The 19,801-nt window shown below is 38.6% G+C and overlaps 1 protein-coding gene across 5 annotated transcripts in view; it reads right to left on the bottom strand.

The window, feature by feature from the left end:
* Positions 1–19,801, bottom strand: part of SLC4A4 (solute carrier family 4 member 4) — a 352,077-nt gene that overhangs the window by 43,982 nt on the left and 288,294 nt on the right. For all 5 annotated transcript variants that reach the window (XM_079920094.1, XM_079920096.1, XM_079920092.1 and 2 more), the window contains 2 exons: positions 19,720–19,790; positions 7,334–7,525 (listed from right to left, as the gene is read on the bottom strand). In XM_079920094.1, coding sequence (XP_079776220.1) covers positions 7,334–7,525; positions 19,720–19,790 — 263 coding nt within the window. The remainder of the gene's footprint in view (positions 1–7,333; positions 7,526–19,719; positions 19,791–19,801) is intronic.

Raw genomic sequence — 19,801 nt, 5'->3', positions numbered from 1 at the left:
TGTCTTTGGCAGTCATGAAAAGGCACAAAATACTATGAAAGTTTAAATATTTGATCCCCTTCCCCCCATAGCCAATGCTATACAGCACTATAAAAGAAATAAGCATTAATATCAGTACAGCAATCATAATATACCGTATTTTGAATCAATAATACCCACTACAATTAGAATTCAATAAAAGGAATGTCTGATTTAGACTCCAGGATTTTAATGCCATAAGCTCGAAAGTCAGAGAAATTCAGGGAACAAAGAAGGGAATTGGATTGGGTGGGCAATTTATCTAGGCGGGCCTTAAGAGCCAGTGAAAGTCTACTTGAAAAAAAAATTGTTTTTCCAAGCAGGGAACAGAGGGGAGTAGGCCTAATCAAGTGGTTCAGCAGGGAAGCTAAGGAGACTTTAGCAGCCATGGGCCTCTTCCTCTATTCTGCCTCAAACTGAGCAGTAGAACAAAAGACCCAAATGCGTGAGTGCCAGAAGCAAATGAGTAAATCACCTGGGAAATACTATGTCCCAATCTGGTCACTATATTCTAAGTAGAAACTGAAAATCTGGAACTGGCTCAGAGAAGGATGGCCAGTGGAATAGGAGTCCAGAAATCACATCTCATACAAAATGACAGGAGGCCTAAAGAAGCTGTAGGGAGAAACTGCCTTCAAATATGTGAAATCTGTCATAGAAAAGAAGGACTAAACTTGTTCTGTGTAGCTTCAAGGGCAACGGCAGACCCCGAGGACGAGGCTGTGGAAAGGCAGGTTTGTGTTTTCTATCAGGAATGCCTTCGGAGATGTGAAGTTCCTGTTCCGGGAAGCATTCGAGCAGCCCACAGATGAGTGGTTGTCAGAAATGAAGAGGCAACGATGGACTAGATGGTATTCAAAGTCCTAATACTAAAATTCAAAGATTAAGACCCAAGTGTCAAAATTTCTTGATCCTCTAATAAGGTCTTCTTGGATATATCCCCCCAAAACCATTACAATAAAGGGCTTTAAAAGGAAGGTGGTTTTATAATTTACATTAAGGTACAAAATTTTAAATTTAAAAAGAACTGGTAAGTCATATGTATAAATGAGACAGTCCAGAAATGGAGCAGGAGATCATTTTGTGTTAATGGATAGATTTCAATGCTGGTGACTTTTGTATGGTGCTTCTGACCAACAAGTACCACGGTCAAAATGACTTCTGTCCACAGACTACCTCTATGCTGACATTAAAACCTCTCACATCACACGGCAAAAGGGACTTTGCAAACAAACAAAACCCTCAAAAACACTTTGGCCAAACAATGCTCCCAACCTTTTTTTTCTTTGGGCTCAATTCAGGTTGACTGTATTTTTTGTTATACATCCACAAAAACTTAAGTATTTGTAATCTTTGTTGAATGTTGAACAGATTGGATTGTGTTCAGAACCTATTACCCTCTGTCATTCTTAAGAAAAAAAAAATATGAAAGTGAGTTTTGAATTAAAAACAAATTTGACTTTAAAAATTATTTTCCTTGGTACAAAATAACACAAGAATTTGAAAATCTGATTCCCTTTCACTGACAAGCAAAGTCATTTTCCAAATGAGCTTCAATGGCAGGATGTGGTCTGATGTTTCCGCAAGAACTAGCCAAATGTCACCCAGTATTATTAACACTAGGATGGGACAAAGAATACAGGCTCACTATTTCTTCCTCATATTTGGATACATTATTTGTTTCAATTTGATAGTTTTTACCATTCACCAAAAAAATTTCTGAGAGAAAAAGAAAACAGAGTAGGGATGCTACCTGATTCTTGTAAAGAGTTGTTTATAAACTAAACTAAACACATCCAACATTAATAGAATTGTCACAGGCCAAAAGGCCAACTAAGAATCATGGTTCCAAAAATACAGCTAATTGTAGAATCCTAAACTGTGTTTTATATGGATAAAAACTAACGTGTCACCTAACTAAAATGCTCATTGTGTTTTCACTGAAATTCCTGAAGCCCTACACTTTTTTCTCATCCATAAAGCCAGCTCCTCAAAGACCACCATCAATTTACTTAGGTCACATGAAGTCACCAAAGTGTGATCCTACAGTAGACAGTAAGCATGAATAGGGCAGAAGGATCAAAATGAATCATCCCATTTAAAAACTCAAAAAATCTAACTTATTCAACAAATACATATTAAGTTCCTACTATATTCCAGGCCCATGAATTACTTGTTTTTGTAGCCTTACCATCCAGTGTTGTATCAAGCACACATCAGACTCAAAATAATTTTTTTCAATATTGAATGAATATACTAATTAACTATAGAATTTAGAATACTGTTATTTTTTTAAGAAGGATATCAAAGAACATTCTGCTCAAATGTCATCTAAATAAACCACAGAAGTTGCCAAAGTTATTAACGGTACCTGGCACTTTCTGATCTTCTCTATTTAAATGACAATAACAACCAGAAGGGTATTAAAGAATCTTACCATTACATCAATTCATGGGCGTGTTAGAACTCTTACTTTTCCCAAGGGGAGGAAAAAGAGGAAATTAAGTAGATCCTTAAGAAAAACATTTTCATGCCAATTACGTACATCAACCAGCCACACTGCATCTGACTATATTAAAGTATCAATAATTCTGCCTAATTCAGAGGCTCTGTGGCTTTATGAGTTCTACTAATCACAATCCTGCTCCATCTTCAAGCTGACTGCTTTCATTTTGCCACTACATATTGCAGTGATGGCATCTCTGCTCCGTGAGCACCACCACTTGTCGGTAGGGGACTCTGGAAGAACATCTCCTGGTAATACCCCAGGCCATCTGCCACAGAAGACCACAGATTATGCTGTGATGCTCCTTCAGGAAGTTTTGATGCCAAAACACTGGCAAAAGACTTGAGGCCGATGTAACAGAAGAGTAAATGTATGGGATAACAGACTAATGCACCCCTCTAAAAGGGGTGGGGAGCACAAAGGGGGCAGTCAGTGGGGTACTGTACTCCACCCTGTTCCACTGAGCATTAGGGCTCTCTGGAAGTGCCTGACAGACAAATCAAATTCCTGATGGACAGGCTAGCAAAGGCAAACTGTTTCATCTTAAGTGTTCACACTTATGGACTGCCAGTGGCTTCATGAGGGAGGGGAAGAGTGGATAACCAACCCTGGTCTAGGCAAAGGCAATGAGAGACTGAACTAGGGGAGCATAAGTGTACATATAAAGGAGAGCGATTATAGCAGGATAATCGAGGGGGCTGACGAGTTTAACTTGATAAAGAAAAACTTGGAAAGGTAAATACGATGGATATCATCTTTTATCATACCAGATCCATTTCTACTCTTTTCCACCAGGCTCTCTGCCTTGGGAGGCTGACCTGTGTGGTCTACAATAGGCTCACGTGCTCTCCAGATTCCAGAAGCCTTCAGCCTGGGCAGGCCATGGGGGGAAGAGAGAGATCAGAGCATTGATTCCCAAAGCTATATCCCTTTGAGGTTGCCTCAGACTGGCTAAACCCCTCAATCCAAACTCATGGGGCCTTTCAGGAAAGCTCTCTCTACCATTTTGTCTTCCCCAGGTTCCAGCAACCACTCCTTTTCCACATTCTTTGAGTGAGGGATAGTAACAGTCCCACTGCTACCAGACACTACACTCTCCTTTGCCGTTTCCCTAAACCTGATCTCACCTTCGCAAATGATGCTTTCATTAAACCCCTCAGACTATCCTAATTTGAGGGTATAATTTGCTTCCTGCTGGGACTCTGACTGATACACCAAGTATGATTTTAAGATTTTGATCTTGGGTGGCTGTGAAGAGAGGTGATATTATTAGCTGAGGTAAGGAGTACCAGAAGATAAGGACGTTCCACTGTGGAAAGACAACCCCACGTTTTGAATTTGCTACACGGCGATTGTGGATCATCCACAGAGAGAGGTTGGCAGCAGCTGCAAAAGCAGACCTGGCATAAAGATGGAGAAGATAATGAACTTTTGGGAACCTGTAAGTCCTGATCATTGCTATAAGCACAAGTTGAATACAGAGAACTTATTTTAGGAGATGGAATGAGAAAACTCTCTTTAAAATTATAGAATACTAGAGTTTAAAGGATGTTAACTGTCATCTATTAATTTCTTTAAGTCTCTCCCTTTACGCGTGTGGACTAAAGTCCACATTTAGCTATCAAAGGGCGCACAGTTAATGGCAGTGCTGGCACTAGCATCTACTGCTTCTGGGTTCCTACATCTGTGCTCTTTCCATAAATTGCAGCATTTATCTCTACTTGACTGGTTTCCACTAGTCAACAAATATTGAGTACTAGCCTGCATCCAACCTGGTGCTAATTGATGTGAGGAGTAAAATAAAAGTATAACAGTTTCCCAGCAGTTTACAGTCTTCATCGACTAACAACTCATGCAAAAGTTTGGAAATGAGAGTGCAAGATAGCAATGACTGTGAAGTTAAAGGAGAATCGGACATTTTGTACGGCAAGGACACTGCCATCCAGTATTAGCATTTTGCAATTTTAGAGGTTTCACGTGGACTGTTGGTGTGAGCGAGGAAGCAGTAACAGTTAGGCTTGATTACTGTCACAGTAGTCAAGGACTATCTAACTTACCATGTTTAAGCATATGTTTTAATTGTAGAATATAGTATACAAGTATAAGAATCTATAAACCTATGTGCTCCTACCTATAGAAACCATCCTTTTAAATGACAGTTTAAATGAAAACATGTTTTGGCAAATGAGAGGAAAAAAAATGCTCTTATTATCCATGTATGTATGTTATGAATTTATGTATGTATTATTATTTAGCTATAAACGTGAAGTAAGTAGGGGACATGACAGAGTGAAAGCCTACACACTTAAACATCACTCCTTAGAAATCACATATATTTTCTCCTGCCTGTTTATTTTATAATTTGGTGTAAACAATTGTAAACAATGCGAGAACCTTCTCAATAGGAATTGTAATTAGAATGCTATCATTATTCTATTTTCACATATTCAACATTTTTCAACATTTCTCAATTGCATTTATCAATGTCTGAGAAATTACCTGTTTGGGCTCTTATAAGGGGCAATTTCTTTTAGTCTAAAGAGCTATTATCAATTTGGGAATTACTGCTGGGAAAAAAAGGTGATGTCTATTAAAATTCATCACTATTGGGCTTCCCTGGTGGTGCAGTGGTTGAGGGTCCGCCTGCCGATGCAGGGGACACGGGTTCGTGCCCCGGTCCGGGAAGATCCCACATGCCGCGGAGCAGCTGGGCCTGTGAGCCATGGCTGCTGAGCCTGCGTGTCCGGAGCCTGTGCTCCGCAATGCGAGAGGCCACAGCAGTGAGAGGCCCGCGTACCGGGGAGGGAAAAAAAATTCATCACTATTCATTTTAAGGTTGAAATTATTTTGCCAACTATGATTTACAAGTGCTTCACAAAATTTTCTACTTTTCTACCTACTACTATGCCTAAATAATATCAGACTTTGGCAAATGAAAGATATAAAAAGAGTGATAATTCCCAAAGTGTGAGCCAAAAAAAACCCACAAAAAACAATGCCCCATGAATTAATAATTAAGAAGGAAAAACCTCAATAGAGAAGAAGAAATCACCCTCAAAGACCTCTACCCAGGAATCTGTTCTACACGTAATATACCACTGAAGAGGTGGATCAAGTAAGCACATTTCCCAGTGCGTGAACTGGTGTCACAAGCTCAAATGTCTTCAGGGATAGGCACTTAATCTGAATGTGTGAAGCAGCCAAGTCTTAGACAACAGAGAGTCGTGAGGACAGTAACTACCTGCAAAGGACAGGTTCCACCTAAGCCTCCAAGTGTGTATGTGTGTGCATGTGTGTGTTTACAAACTGTGAAGTAAACAAAGAATGTCTGGGGGCTGAATTCTGCCTGTGGGCCACCAGTTTGTGATGTCCATTTAAGGCAGACAAAGTTGAACGCTTCTTCCTACATTTCACTTTGAGGAAATGTTTCATTCTTTGGGCCAGCTAGCTCGGGACATTTCATTACAGCTGTGGTCTGAATGTTGCGACCCTCCAAAATCCGTATGTTGAAATTCTAACCCACAAGAAGATGATATTAGGAGGTGGGGCCTTAGGAAGAACATGAGGATGGAGCCTTCAGGAATGGCATTAGCGTTCCTATAAAGGACACTCTGCAGAGCTCCCCAGCCCTTCTACCTCCTGAGGGCACAGTGAAAAGGTGCTGGCTAGGAACCAGCAAGAGGGCTCTCACCCAACCATGCTGGCACTGATCTTGGACCTCCTGGCCTCCAGAGCTGTGAGAAACAAATTTCTGTTGTTTATAAGCCCTCCAGTCTGGTATTCTGTTATAGCCACCCAAACAGATTGAGACAATCATCAAACCTTCCCTTTATTTTCCATTTTAAAAGAAATATCAGAGAGTCAAAAAATTTCCTAGCTGAAAGTGAACGTATTAATTGTCAGTTTCACTTCCCAGGAATTAAGAAAAGGAACTTTATCGACTGCATCTCATGTCTTCCAAAGTTCTCCTGCTCCTTCTACAAGAACACAGGAGGAGAGATTCATGAGATTTCAGCTGTGGAGAGCAGCTCATTGATAAAAATGAGGTATAATCAACAATACTAAGAAGTATTGACACCCTAAACAGTGAGAACTGAACTGTAAAGCAAAGGATTAGTTTTGTTCTGCAGGTAAAAACACAAAATGCCATTAACTAAATGTTGGTCTTATCTTGTAGTCTCTCAAGGAACCACATTTTTGACTTTGAGCTCACCTAAGCATATTAATGGGAGACAGGATGTCTGCACAACTCAGCTCAATTATCTGTGTTTCCACAGTAGGGCGTTTGTCACTACAGGAAGGAAAGGTTGGCTCAGATGACACTCATATCTTACACCAGTACTAGTGTAACATGGCTCAAGTTTACTCCTACAGTCCCTGATTCAACTACTCAATTACTCTCATGTGCAGCTGATGAACAAAGAGTTCTATGTCAAAATTCCTGATTAATATGAAAAGAGTGTTGGCTTAGGTACTCAAACACACTACGGATTTAGAAGATCTCTTCTTAACTTGTGCATTTTTGTATAGAATACACCCCACTTTTTTCTTTCAGTACACTTGGAATTACAACAGTCAGAATTTAGGGTAGAATTATGTGAGCAAAATCCTTGGATGGTTTTTCAAAGCTAGACTACAATTATATTAAGAATATGTACGCACGTAGACACAGACTGGAAAGCAATTTTTTAAATGCACAAATTTATATCGGAAAGGTTGAATTACAGGTGCCTTTTTCATTTTGTAAAGCTGTATTATTGTTAATACAGTGGGAATTCAATGAAAATTACTTAAAGCTCAGGTACTTACCGTGGTTGGAAAATAACGACTAGTTTTGAATTTTTTCAGAGCCATAGAAGAGGTGTAGGTGCCCAAGAAAAGGATGAAAGACATGAGAGTGATATCAGGAACAAAACCACAGTTGTTGCCCATGAGCTTTCCTCCATATTTCAAACACTCCTTCGTCGTCAGAAATGCCCAGTCAAAGGTAGCATTATGGTGCTGAAGAAGAAAAACAGGAAAATTTTTCTAGGGAACACTGCCACAACAAAAGCAGCTTTTGATACTTGATGGGCTATATACGGAATTATGCTAAGAGTCTCTGTAAAACAGCCTGAGGGTAAACCATTGGAAGGTGACACCTGAGGAGGTGTTAATGGAATAACAGGTAAGGGGGCCAGGAGGCTATCAATTATTGAAAATACAATGAGAATGATGCAATCCGTTAGCTGGTTTGTGCTACAACCCTACAATCAACCATCTGTTCAACAGAAACAAACCACAAAGTCTTTCTTTCCTGTGAACCTTCCTGAGAGTAAACCAAGACACAATAATATCTTAAGTCTCCAAACGTGAGACTCTCTGAAACACCTTTGTTGTTCAAAAAGTGATGACTTCTGATGGGGCTTCCCTGGAGGTCCAGTGGTTGAGACTCCACGCTCCCAGTGCAGAGGGCACGGGTTCAACCCCTGGTTGGGGAACTAGGATCCCACAGGCTGCACTAAGCATCCAAAAAAAAAAGTACTGATTTCTGTAGTGCACAGATTCTTGTGCTTCAAGCTGATGGCCATAGAGTTAATGCTCTCAAGGTTATATTTGGTTAACTAATTTACCCAGAGCTTTCACAAATGAGCTATTTCTTTTCTAAATAACTATAGAGATTGGTGACTTCAGGAACTAAACTATAAAAATGTTGGAGATCTCTGCTTTTTTCAATTGCATAACCTAATAAAATACAGCTTTTCTTGTTGACTCCAGGTCAGTGTCAAGAGAATCCATTATTGGAGAGTGCTGTGATGGGCTGTGGAGTTGGGTATGGGATCTCTATCCCTGTGTTACATGGCCTCAAGCTCACAGGTCAATTTTCAAATTTTCTTCTGGCTCGTGAACTGCTGTCATGTTGTCAGTGCTGTATTTCTTGACAGGAGCTCACTCCTGTTTCTGTTTGCAATATGCAAGAGAATCCTTTTGCTAGCGTAGTGGATAAGGCCTGGGCACCCATCCTCCAGCTGGTGAGTTTTAGCTGCTATCAGCTCACAGCTGTCTCCTTTTCTAGAAAACTGCGTTTTCCTGCTTTAGAGCAGCCTCACCTGGAAGGTTATGCCCTCTTGCAGCCAGTTACTCACCAACCCTAATGGGGTGCTACTGTCTGAATATTTGGGCTCCCCTAAAATTCATATGCTGAAACTTTATCCCCTATGTGATGGTATTCGGAGGCAGGGCCTTTGAGAGGTGATTAGGTCAAGAGGGTGGAGTCTTCATGAATGGGATTAGTGCCCTTGCAAAAGAGACCCCAGAGTGCTCCTTGTTCCTTCTGTCACATGAGGACACAATGAGAAGACTGTCTAGAACCAGGAAGCAGACTTTCACCAGACACTGAATCTGCTGGTGCCGTAATGTTGGATTTTCTCTTAGGTGCAGGGCTAATGGGTATGTCATGTGCTAACAGAAGAGTAATTTGAGAATACCTTTCAAAGAAATATAGAAAGAAAAACTTTTCCTGTCCGTTGGAGGCAAGAGTTGTCCCTCTCACCAAATGCATCAATATCCTTTACTATTCATGAATTCTCTTAATATAAGTCATCTAGTCATAAAAGAAGGTCACACACATAAAAGAAGAATCTCTGACCAGAAAGAGTTCATATTTTTATAGAGCTCAAAAGGTAAAGTTCTTACATAAGTCAGGAAACCCCCCCCCCCAAAACTCTAGATCTTTCCCTGAAATATTAGTTTCAACTTGTAAACAGCTGAATTGCACAATTACTCTTTTGTTAAAGTCTGTTTCTGAGAGGTGATTAATCACATCTCATTTTGTTTTTCAGATTTCTGCATATGAATATTTTTTGCATAATACCTTTAAAGTTTAGAGGTCATAACAGGTAACAGATTTCTTTGGTTTAAAACCAGCAAAAATTTACCATAACTTCACTTTAATTTCAGCACTTTAATATCAGCAGAATCCTTCTTTATAGCTGCAGCTCCCAGAAGAGGTAAGCTGCATTAAAACAACCCCAACAGGCAGTTTTATTGATTTTCTTACAGAGATTCAGGTTGAGGTGAAAACTATACAGATGTTCAGGACAGACATGGTTTCTTGTTTACATCAACTTAAAATGCCAGTAACACAATTTTGTATGCCTCAAATGATTCTTTGTGTCATTGTACAGAAATTTTAGCCTCCAACACCATCTTTCACTAAGGGCTTCAGTATAAAAACTTTAGGCAGGATGTATTTATATCAGTATCTGTATCTTAACACACAGTTTCCCACTCCCATAAAACAAACTAGCTAAAAATAATTCTACTTAAATATCACTGAAAAGACATCTATATTACTTGTGTTATTTCAGTGTTACTATTCTGCATAAGCTGGTATCAATGAATCTTAATTCTGTAAAACTTCAGGCAAAATCCATATCGTAAACTAAACATTAAGACCAAGCATGACTCATTATTAATGATGTATACAAGTAAAGATGAAAAGTAGAGTGTTAGATAATTAGCTTATGATTTAATCATCACATATATCAATTTATATAATTTTTACTATCACATATCTCATTTTGTTATCTATGAAACAGATACTTCTGCGTAGAAGTAACATCTTTTTCTTCAGAGGTCAATTTTGCCTTACCTAAGTCAAGGAAACATTAAAAACAACAAAAACTGCGCTGATACAAGTTGCCACTTGCTAGAAGCTAATGGTTTTAAAATTTTTATAATCAGTGAAACATCTTTTTCATTTAAAATTTACCCAGGACCCCAATAATTAAAATGGACAAAACTGAGCTATTCTTCCTTTACACGGTTAGGAGGCCTTGAGTCTCTCTGTCTCTCAACATCCCTGCCTACCGCAAAGCAGCTCCTGACTCATCTCTCTGGAATCCTAGCTCAGTCTGAGAGGAGTCTGAGATTAACAGATACACCCTACTATATTTAAAATACATAAACAACAAGGACCTACTGTATAGCACAGGGAACTATATTCAGTATCTTGTAATAGCCTATAATGGAAAAGAATCTGAAAAAGAATAGATTTGTATACATATGTATAACTGAATCACTTTGCTGAACACCTGAAACTAACACAACACTGTAAATTAACTGTACTTCAATTTTAAAAATTGTCATCATCTTCACGGACAGCACTCTTTGCTCCAGGCTGTGCTCTCTTCACACCGAGTTCTCTAACGACAGGTTAGGGGCATGTGACGTGAAGTAAGGATGAGAATGGAGAAAGGTCCAGATAGGTCAACGTAAGGATGAGAATGGAGAAAGGTCCAGATAGGTCAACTTATTCCACTGATGGGGGCGATTATTCAACTAATCATTTTGAGCTCCATTCTGGGCTGGGTGCTGATACAGAGAAGTTCTAAGTGTAGCTTCTGCATTCAATAAACTTAAATCTACTCCATGTTCGTGGACACAAGAAGTTTTCTATGTAGGCAGCCTTAGGTCAGCAGCTTTAAAGCAAAGTAGGTGAACCCTGGAGGGAGGCCGGTGCTGAGCAGAATTATCTATCTACCTATCTGTTTATCTCTCTACCCATCTCTTATTAAAAAGTTATCTAAAATTACCATGAGTAGTTTAATCTAGGACTCAGTAAACAACATTTCACTGGCCAAATACAACCCACTACCTGTTTCTGTAAATAAAGTTTTATTGAAACACAGCCATGCTCATTCATTTACACACTGTTCATGGCTGCTTTTTGCTACAGCTGCAGCACTGAATAATTTCAGCAGAGACTGACACACAAATCCTAAAATATTTACTATCTGGTTCTTCATAGAAAAAGTGTGCCTACTGTGGTTTACTCTCTTGTCTAGGACTCCTATGTTACTTTACATTATTGTACTAAATAAAAATCTCATGATTTCATCAGAATAGCACATTACACATTTTTGTTTGGCAGCCTTTTATACTTATTATTTCATGAATAGTGTTTGTGATGCTGGTTGATTCACTGTAAATAATTCTGGTTTTGATCATTTGTAATTCAGTCATAGAATAAGCAAAAAGATGTAAATGATTCTTCTTTAGTTCATGGAAATACTGAACATGTATCAAAGCAGCCGACTGGGAAAATGCCCTCATGGGTTTCAATCTCAACTCTATCACCACTCAGTTGGAACACAGAAAAAAGTAACTTCACTTTCCTGTGCAACTACAAATAGGACTTTTTACTTAAATAGCTGCAAAAGAGTACCATGAAGATCACCGTGCTCCTAACTTTGGAAAATGCTCTAAAGTGAATAGTATCCTTCACATGAAAACCACTCTGTTTACAGTTCAGTAAGTCATGGTGGAAAATGTACAACCAAATAACACTGGTTCCTGAAAGAAGGCAATACTGTGTTGGACACATCCAGCGTAGATGTCAAGTGACATGAAGAAGAAAGAAATCCCTCAATCCGCTAAAATATGTAAAACATTGTGTGTATGTACATTTATCTGGGAAGAGCGACCAAAGATTTCATTAGAACCTCAAAGGAGGCAGTGATGCAAAGAAGCTTCAGAAGTACTGCCTTCGTGTTGTTATAACCGAGATAATTCTGTCCTCCTAATACGACATTCTCTGTGTATTTCAACCACACTCCAATTTTCATTCACTCTAAGAGCAACTTCCTGCTTTCAGGATTAACAGTGATTTCTTAATCTCTCAGCAAATGTTCTCCAATTCAGAGAAAGATTAATCATTTTGTACCTACTTCTTAGTAAACTATTCTACATCCGTACTTACATCCTCAGAGGCATGTTAAACTTAACCATGTTCAAAAACTAACTCCTAATCTTCCTCAAACCTGCTCCCCCTAGGGTCTTGCCCATTTCTGTTAATGGCAACTTTATCCTCCTCGATTCTAAGAACAGAAAACTTGAAGTCATCGTTAATTCTTTTCTTTCTCGCAAGTCACATTACGGTGAAGACTTTATATTAGAATACATCACATCTCACCCATAACTATGGCTAACACTCTTGTTCAAGCGACCATTGTGTCCTCTGAGCTTAATGCAGGAGACTTTTATCTCGCCGCTCTGTCCTTTACTCCTTATAGGTGATTCTCATTTCTCTATGGCTTTGATCTTTATCTCAAAAGTCTATGCACAGGATTTAAGTGATTAAATCAGAACTTTAATAACAAAACAGTTGGGAATATAATCTCAGAAGTCCTCTTTGCCTGTCAGAACTGTCATAGCACATCATCTCTAATTCTCATGATGTTTCTAACCTCCTATTGCAAGCACAGTGTAGCTCCCTTCAATGAGACCATCAGTGTTATAAGGTGCAAATGCTCAGAGAGATGTCCAATGGGTCTGGTGACCTGCATCTAGGAGAGATGTCAAGTTTGGGGACATCGACTAAGGAGTCAGCTGCAAAGAGCTGATCACTGGAGTAATAAAATTTAATAAAACTACAAAGGGAAAGTGTGCTAGAAGAAATGAGTGTAAAACATCTAGGGTACCTGCAATAGAAGTAAAAACACCACAAAAGACTTTGAGAGTGATGGGTAAAAGGAAAAGTACAATCACAGTGTTGAAAATCAAAGGACGAGAAAATAGTAGTATGTGGGGGAGGGTTGATAAGGGTCTAATGTTGCAGAAATGATAATGAGGGATGAAGATTGAATAAAATCCATTGATTTATTTTCATTGCTTTTTTTGTGACTAGAATATTTTTGGTAATTTCTTGAGGGGAGTTCAAATAAGGGAAATGAGTTGAGAAATATGTGAGGATGAAAAACTGAAATGGCAATTCCAGACAATTTTTAAGAAATTCAGTAACAAAAGGAAAGGCTAGAGCATGCGAGCATTACAGGATCAAGGCAAGTTCTTTAGGGCTGGCGAAGACTTTTGAGATGCTTGTGGTGGATGAGAAAGAACCCAGTTATGGGTATGGAAGGAAAAAGGGGGTGCTGGGAAAAACAAGAATGGAGGAAGGAAGGTGAAAGATTAAGATGCAGAGAGAAAAAGGGAGATTGACAAGGATTTGGCCTCTTTTGACAGGATGGGTAAAAGCCAGAAATGACAAAAGTATAACGCCTGCAGACCAAAGGGACTGTGTGTCACCAAAAAATAAGAAAGAAGAGCAAAGACAGGGGAAGAATTCAATTTAGGATACAGCAGGCGCCAAAAGAAATGTTTGTTAATTGAATGAATGAAATCACTCATCAAGACACAAATATTTGACATATTTAAGGAAGATATCTATCAGTGTATCTACTCTTTCTATCTGGAGAACAAAACTAAAGTAAAAAAAATGTTCAATTTAGATCATCAGGTAAAATCCAGTATTCCCAGTTACATATGAGTTTCAAATAAACAGTGAATAAGATTTTTAGTATAAGTATGTTCTATGTAATGTGTAGGACATACTTACACTAAAAAAATTGTTCATTATTTATCTGAAATTCAAATGTAACTGGGACCCTATTTTTTTCCTAACTCTGGTGATGCTATTTCAGTTAGCTATAGGCTATTTTGAGTAACAAAAGAGAAAGTAGAAAAATGTGGCCAAAAGTAAACAGAAAATGCACTGGGCCCCAATTACATGGCTAACTAAGATAAGCCTTAAGGGAACAATAAAGAAGAATAAAAACAACTTTTAAAAGTTTTATTGGAGAAATAAAATATGCCCACTTAAATATTAACTAATAATTCAAGGCATCAAAAGCAAGTGTCTAAATGAATGCTACAGAGATGATTAGATCAGAAGAGGGACTGATTAATTTCACTGAGCACAGGGAAAACAAAAGTTAAACTGCACCTTGAAAAAAGAATTGGTCTTTGTAGAACTCTCATACTCAAAAGGCAGTAGGAAGAAGTGTGGCAGGACAACAAAACTAGAAAGGAATGACAGAGAGAGTAACAAAAGCCAATGAAGAGGGGAATAAAAGCGACAAACTCTGGGTGTATATTTCTTTCTGCATTGGCAGAAACAAAGAGGTAAAACATTAGATGGAGAGACACCATGAGCAAAGATGCGGATTCGGGGACATACGATGCTTCATTCACTCATCCAGTCAGTCCTTTAGGCACCACTTATTGAATGCTCACCATGAGGAGGAACTCACAGTGAGTGGACCAGAGCAGAACGTCTGTGTAAATGGGTAGTGAGAAAAAAGGTGCAAAGGAAATGGGACCAAGTTGCTGATGGTCTTAACTGAGGTCAATCTCATGAAAAGAAATTTCCACCTATTTTTATGGATCTCATTTTCTAGAGGATGACCCTATTTGTATTGAGTGAATATGTTTATAAATCTTAAAAGTAAAATGTATACTGAAGGATTAATTTTAAAATTTAAAACACCATAGTAGTCTCCGCAAAGACAAAAGTGGGGGATATATGAGAGGCAGTGGGAAAAATTTTGACAGTCATTGAAGCTAGGTGATGTGTACATATGAGGATTTATTGTACTATTCTATTTTAGTGCATGTTTTAAATTTTCCATAATATTTTTAAAAGTAGGAACATGTACTCTTTAAGGAGATTTAAGGACAGAATAGTTTTTGCACTTCACTTTCTTAATGAGAGAAAATCACAAGGATGCTATGCACAAGATTAATATGACATTCCATTTCCCATGAAAATGAATGTTAGCTCCTACAATCACCCTGAAGGTACATCAAATCACAGCACTTTTACTTCCATGTCTGACTGCCAAGCGGTGTTTATGAGACTGTAACAGGCCTTAGGCCCATGATTAACAGCATCTCCATGTAGACTATCATGATATGCTTCATTGGGTAATACAATAAGCAAAAAAATTCAAAAATAAAAATTAAAGAGTCTACATTGCTCTCTTTGAGTATCAACTGGTAAAATATAAGCCTTTAAACACACACACACATATATTTATATACAAACATATATATAAATGAGGGTAATGCTACAAATAAAAGTCTCAAGGTTAAGTGGTTAACGTACTCATTTAGGACTTTTTCCCTGCAGTGGGTAAGCCAGACTTGCAGTGATCTGCAATCTTACTTTATGGTCTACAGGATGTATGTGAGCTGTGACTGTAGTTATATATACTGTTGTGAAATACCAAAACTAATTGGTTGCTTACTTATGATTAAGATATAGAAAGTTACAGGAGACTGTTAGTTGTCCCAACCTAACAATAAAAGCAAGCAGGATAAGCTATAAAATCATAGTTTAAAAAATTCCACCAGTGAGATGAGGATGCAAAGAAACCTAAATAAACTAAATTCCAAAGTTACAAGACCTTCATAGGAGAGAAGAGATCCATGGCCGCCTCATCCCTGGCGGAGTAGCAGGTGGAAGATAAATGCACTGTAGATGGAGGGATGGAGAAATAAGCCAAATCTTTAATGAATTTTTAATGGTTGCCTATAGTCTGGGGTGACACGTTGGAATTCTGTGGAGTCTCAGGTGTCGACAAAGCCTGCGTCCGTCCACCCAGCAAACTTTCTAATGGTCTTTGTCAAATGCACAGATAGTTCAGAAAAGCCTGGAGATTCAACAGAAGAGCTGAGAGAAACCCCTCTTAGACACAGAGTCTCTATCAAATGCAAGAAAGCCACTTTCCTAAGATGGGAAGCAGGGCAGGAGAGCAGAGAGAAACCCCTCCGTGGCATTCAGCTACTTCTGAAAGGGCTAAGGCATCTGCCCTCTGAAGGTGGCGGGGGCGGGGGGCAGAGCAGTTTGGCAAAGAAAGATCCCCCAAGGCTCAAAAAGCTGGGGCATAAAACAGGAAATAGAGCATTTCAAAGCACTTTCTGGGATGATGGAAATGTTCTATATCTTGTTTTGTGTGGTGGTTACATGAGGTAAAAACTTGTCAAAACTCATTGCAATGAGCACATAAGAACTGTGTCTTTTAAGGTATGACTCAATTTAATAAAAAACGAAAACAAAAAGGAATCTAACATGAAAGACAAATACTAACCGATCCATTCTATCACATCTTCAGAAGAGAAGCTTCTGACATTAGATTTTGAAATCTGTTCTCTCCCTCTAAGAGCTGGTAAGTGGAAGCCAGCAAATCTCAACACTAATTGCTTAGATACAGTGTGGATAAGCTGTGGCTGGTCTCAAAGATTTACAGAGCCCTTTTAAAGAGCTGTGTTTTGCAGGCTGAAGTGAGAAATCAATGGGAAACCTGATGAAGGTGAGAAGATTTAAAGACACAATGATTCCAACAATAAATGCAAACAATGGAAAATCTGGCTTTTATCTTGAAGGGTGGTTATTCTTGAGTTCTAACTTCTGTCTAAATGCTCTCATGCCCCGTTTTTCCTGCTGTTTCCCCCAGAAAACAAACCCATACCACAAGGAAGAAGAAAGCTTGTCTTCATGCTAATGAAGCTGAAAAGAAAAGACCTTCCTTCCTCTGACAGGATGTTCTTAGGGCCTTGTGAGAGGGCGTCTCAGGGGTGCCCAGGGGCTGCATGTCACTCTTACAGCACCTTCTTTCATGATCTAATTATGGCCAAATGAAAAGAAGGAAATAAAGTCCTGCTGACTGTAGGTCTTAGGAAAGGCTCAGGGGAACTGAGCTAGTGTGGCCAAACACACAGAGGACCCAGTAGGTGGTCAGAAGCAGTGGCTTTCAACTTCTCTCCACCAACCTGACTTTTGGTGCCAAACGGCCCAGTAGAATGATAAGAACACCTAAATAGAATAAAAACAGTACCTAACATTGACTGAGAGACAAGTATGTGTCAGCCACTCTGCGAAGTTTTGCCTATTTATTAATCTGGCTCTTCTAGCATCTTTGAGGGAATACTTTTATCATCACCATTTTATAGATGGGAAGCTGCGAAGGTTCCACAGCCTGTTTTTAAAGTAGTGGGGCACTGCGTTTGCAACCAGTCTGACATGAGAACTAAGTATCTGTAAATCCTTCTACAGGACATGCTATTCTGCTTCCCCAAAGAATGGAAATATGCAGATTTTGGAGTTAGAAGGCCCTGAGTCCAAATTCTGGTTTTACTATATACTGGTCATACGGCCTTTGGAAAGTCAGCTAACCTTTATAAGCCTCCGTTTCATCTATAAAATACAGGTAACGTCGTAACTCACACAGGTATTGTGAGGATTATAAACAATTAATGTAAAGAGCCTGGCCCCTAGTAGGTGCTCAATAGTAGGTGCTATAAGTGATGATAATAAATCGTATTACCTCTCTAACACTCATTTTTGGATCACATATATGTGTGTGTGTGTGTTTATGCAAAGTATACGTAAAGGAATAGATACAGAGAGAAAAGGAGAAATAAAGAACAGAATAAAAGTGGTCCTTTATAATTACATACACACACATTACATATTTTTCCCTAATTTCTTCTCTCGAGGTGCTGGACATAGCAACTTAACATTTTAATTAAGGTGTGCAACTGATACACACATGAGGGAGTATAGAGCATTCATAGGAACTATACACACATGGAGTATAGAGCATTCATAGGAACTAAAAAAGTAAACAATAGTAAACATTCCAATTTGCAAACACTGAAGCATCGTGGTGCATTAGCAATAGCACAGGTCGTGGAACCATCCAAACTTCAGTTCAATCTTTGTTCTACTAACTTATCGCTATGTGACCTAGAGCAAGAAAGGTTATTTACCTTCTGGAGCTTCAGTTGCTCTCACTTATAAAATGGAGATAATTATGCCCAGTAGGTTGTGTTAATGATTACAATACATATTAAGGTTTATAATGATGATAATATGTATAAAACACCTGGTCTCTTGTAGATGCTTTATAAATGGTAGCTAAGTTATCATCATTATTGTGCCTTTATGTCCTCTGTCATGGTCGTACCAGAAGTCAACCACAACTTCCATTTGTTTTCCATGAATCTTATAGTGACATCTTATTATAATTATATATCAATTACTAGACTCTCTCCAGGACTTGCCCAAAGACAGGGCTTAAAAAATTCATTAATTTTAAAGCTTTCCTTGATTAGTTACAAAAACAAGTTAGGAAACAATCTCTTTTTTAGTCATTGGAAGTATTTTATTAATTTTTATTGCAAATGAACTTACTGTTTTAATTAGTTACATATATATTTTAAATTTTTAATTAGATTTTAATTAAATTCCTTAAAAGTCTAGAAGGAAGTATTTTTCTCTGTGTTTTAGTCACATCCTTTTAGGCACTAGGCTGGCTGACTGGCTTGAAGATTGAAAACTGAACTCTCTTCTATATGTGGCCTTTAAAACATATACATACTCTCTTTCATATACACACTCTCTCACACACACACACACACACACACACACACACACACACACACACACATACACACACACACGCTCTCAAGCATGGAAGAAACAGAGAGGCAAAGTTTGGAGAAAGTCAGAGAAAACAGTAAGGAAAGAAGTCAAGAGAGCCATTGAATATGAAAACAAGAGAGAAACAGGGTCAAGTGAGAGTTGTCCAGGAAAGATACAAAGCATCATCTTTGAAAGGGATGTTGTGGGCACTGATTATATAATATCTGCAGAAGTGTTCTGGTCTCCTGAGAGATGGGCACTCGATCAATACAAAGTATTATGTATGGGTTCTGTCTTTATAACTGAGAGATTGATATTCTTTGGTAAGATTCCATATCCAGTGTAGAAGGAACACAATTACAAGTCTGAAACAGCACTTTCCCCTTTTTCTCTAACACAAAAGTCTTCTTCCAGTGTGCGACCTTCCATGCAAAACAGCTCATTTTTAAAGCTTAGTTCCAGTCCCTTAAAGATCCTTGGTTACAAGCCATGGGAAAGGATATCATGTGACAGAGGCACGGTCCTTTCTAAGTGACACGGGAAGTGTCCTGCTACAGTCACCCTCAGTGAAGGGAACACAGCACCATCTGGTAGTCAGAAGAATTCGTAATCGTACTAGAAACAAAGAGAGGATACTACGCTATCACTTTGCAACTTCGCTCACTTTCCCTTGTGAAAATATTTCAAGGTGACAATTAATGGACATAACAGTCAAATTCCTGAGAAGGTTTGAAAAGTATGTTGCACTTTAAGTGCACTTAAGTTTAAAAGAAAAAAGAAAAGGAAAAAAATCTGACTAGAGTACAGAAAATGTTTTTCTTGTCCCTCTACCATCACTGACTATTAAATATGTGTTCAGACTAGGCTTGCTGAGTGGTGGGAGACATCATATTATGAATATTATTAGAGTGTACAATATGCAAATGATCTGAAATACTAAGCCACTTACTGCGTCAGTAGAAGAAACAGTTGGCAAATCTTCAGGAGCCAATGTGGTATCATTTGACATGGAGATATTAACTGTAAGCAAA

The sequence above is a fragment of the Stenella coeruleoalba genome (assembly GCF_951394435.1).
Source record: "Stenella coeruleoalba genome assembly, chromosome: 4".
Taxonomy (NCBI): Eukaryota; Metazoa; Chordata; class Mammalia; order Artiodactyla; family Delphinidae; genus Stenella; species Stenella coeruleoalba.
The sequence above is the reverse complement of the archived record's forward strand: the minus strand, read 5'-3'. Positions and strand labels throughout refer to the sequence as shown.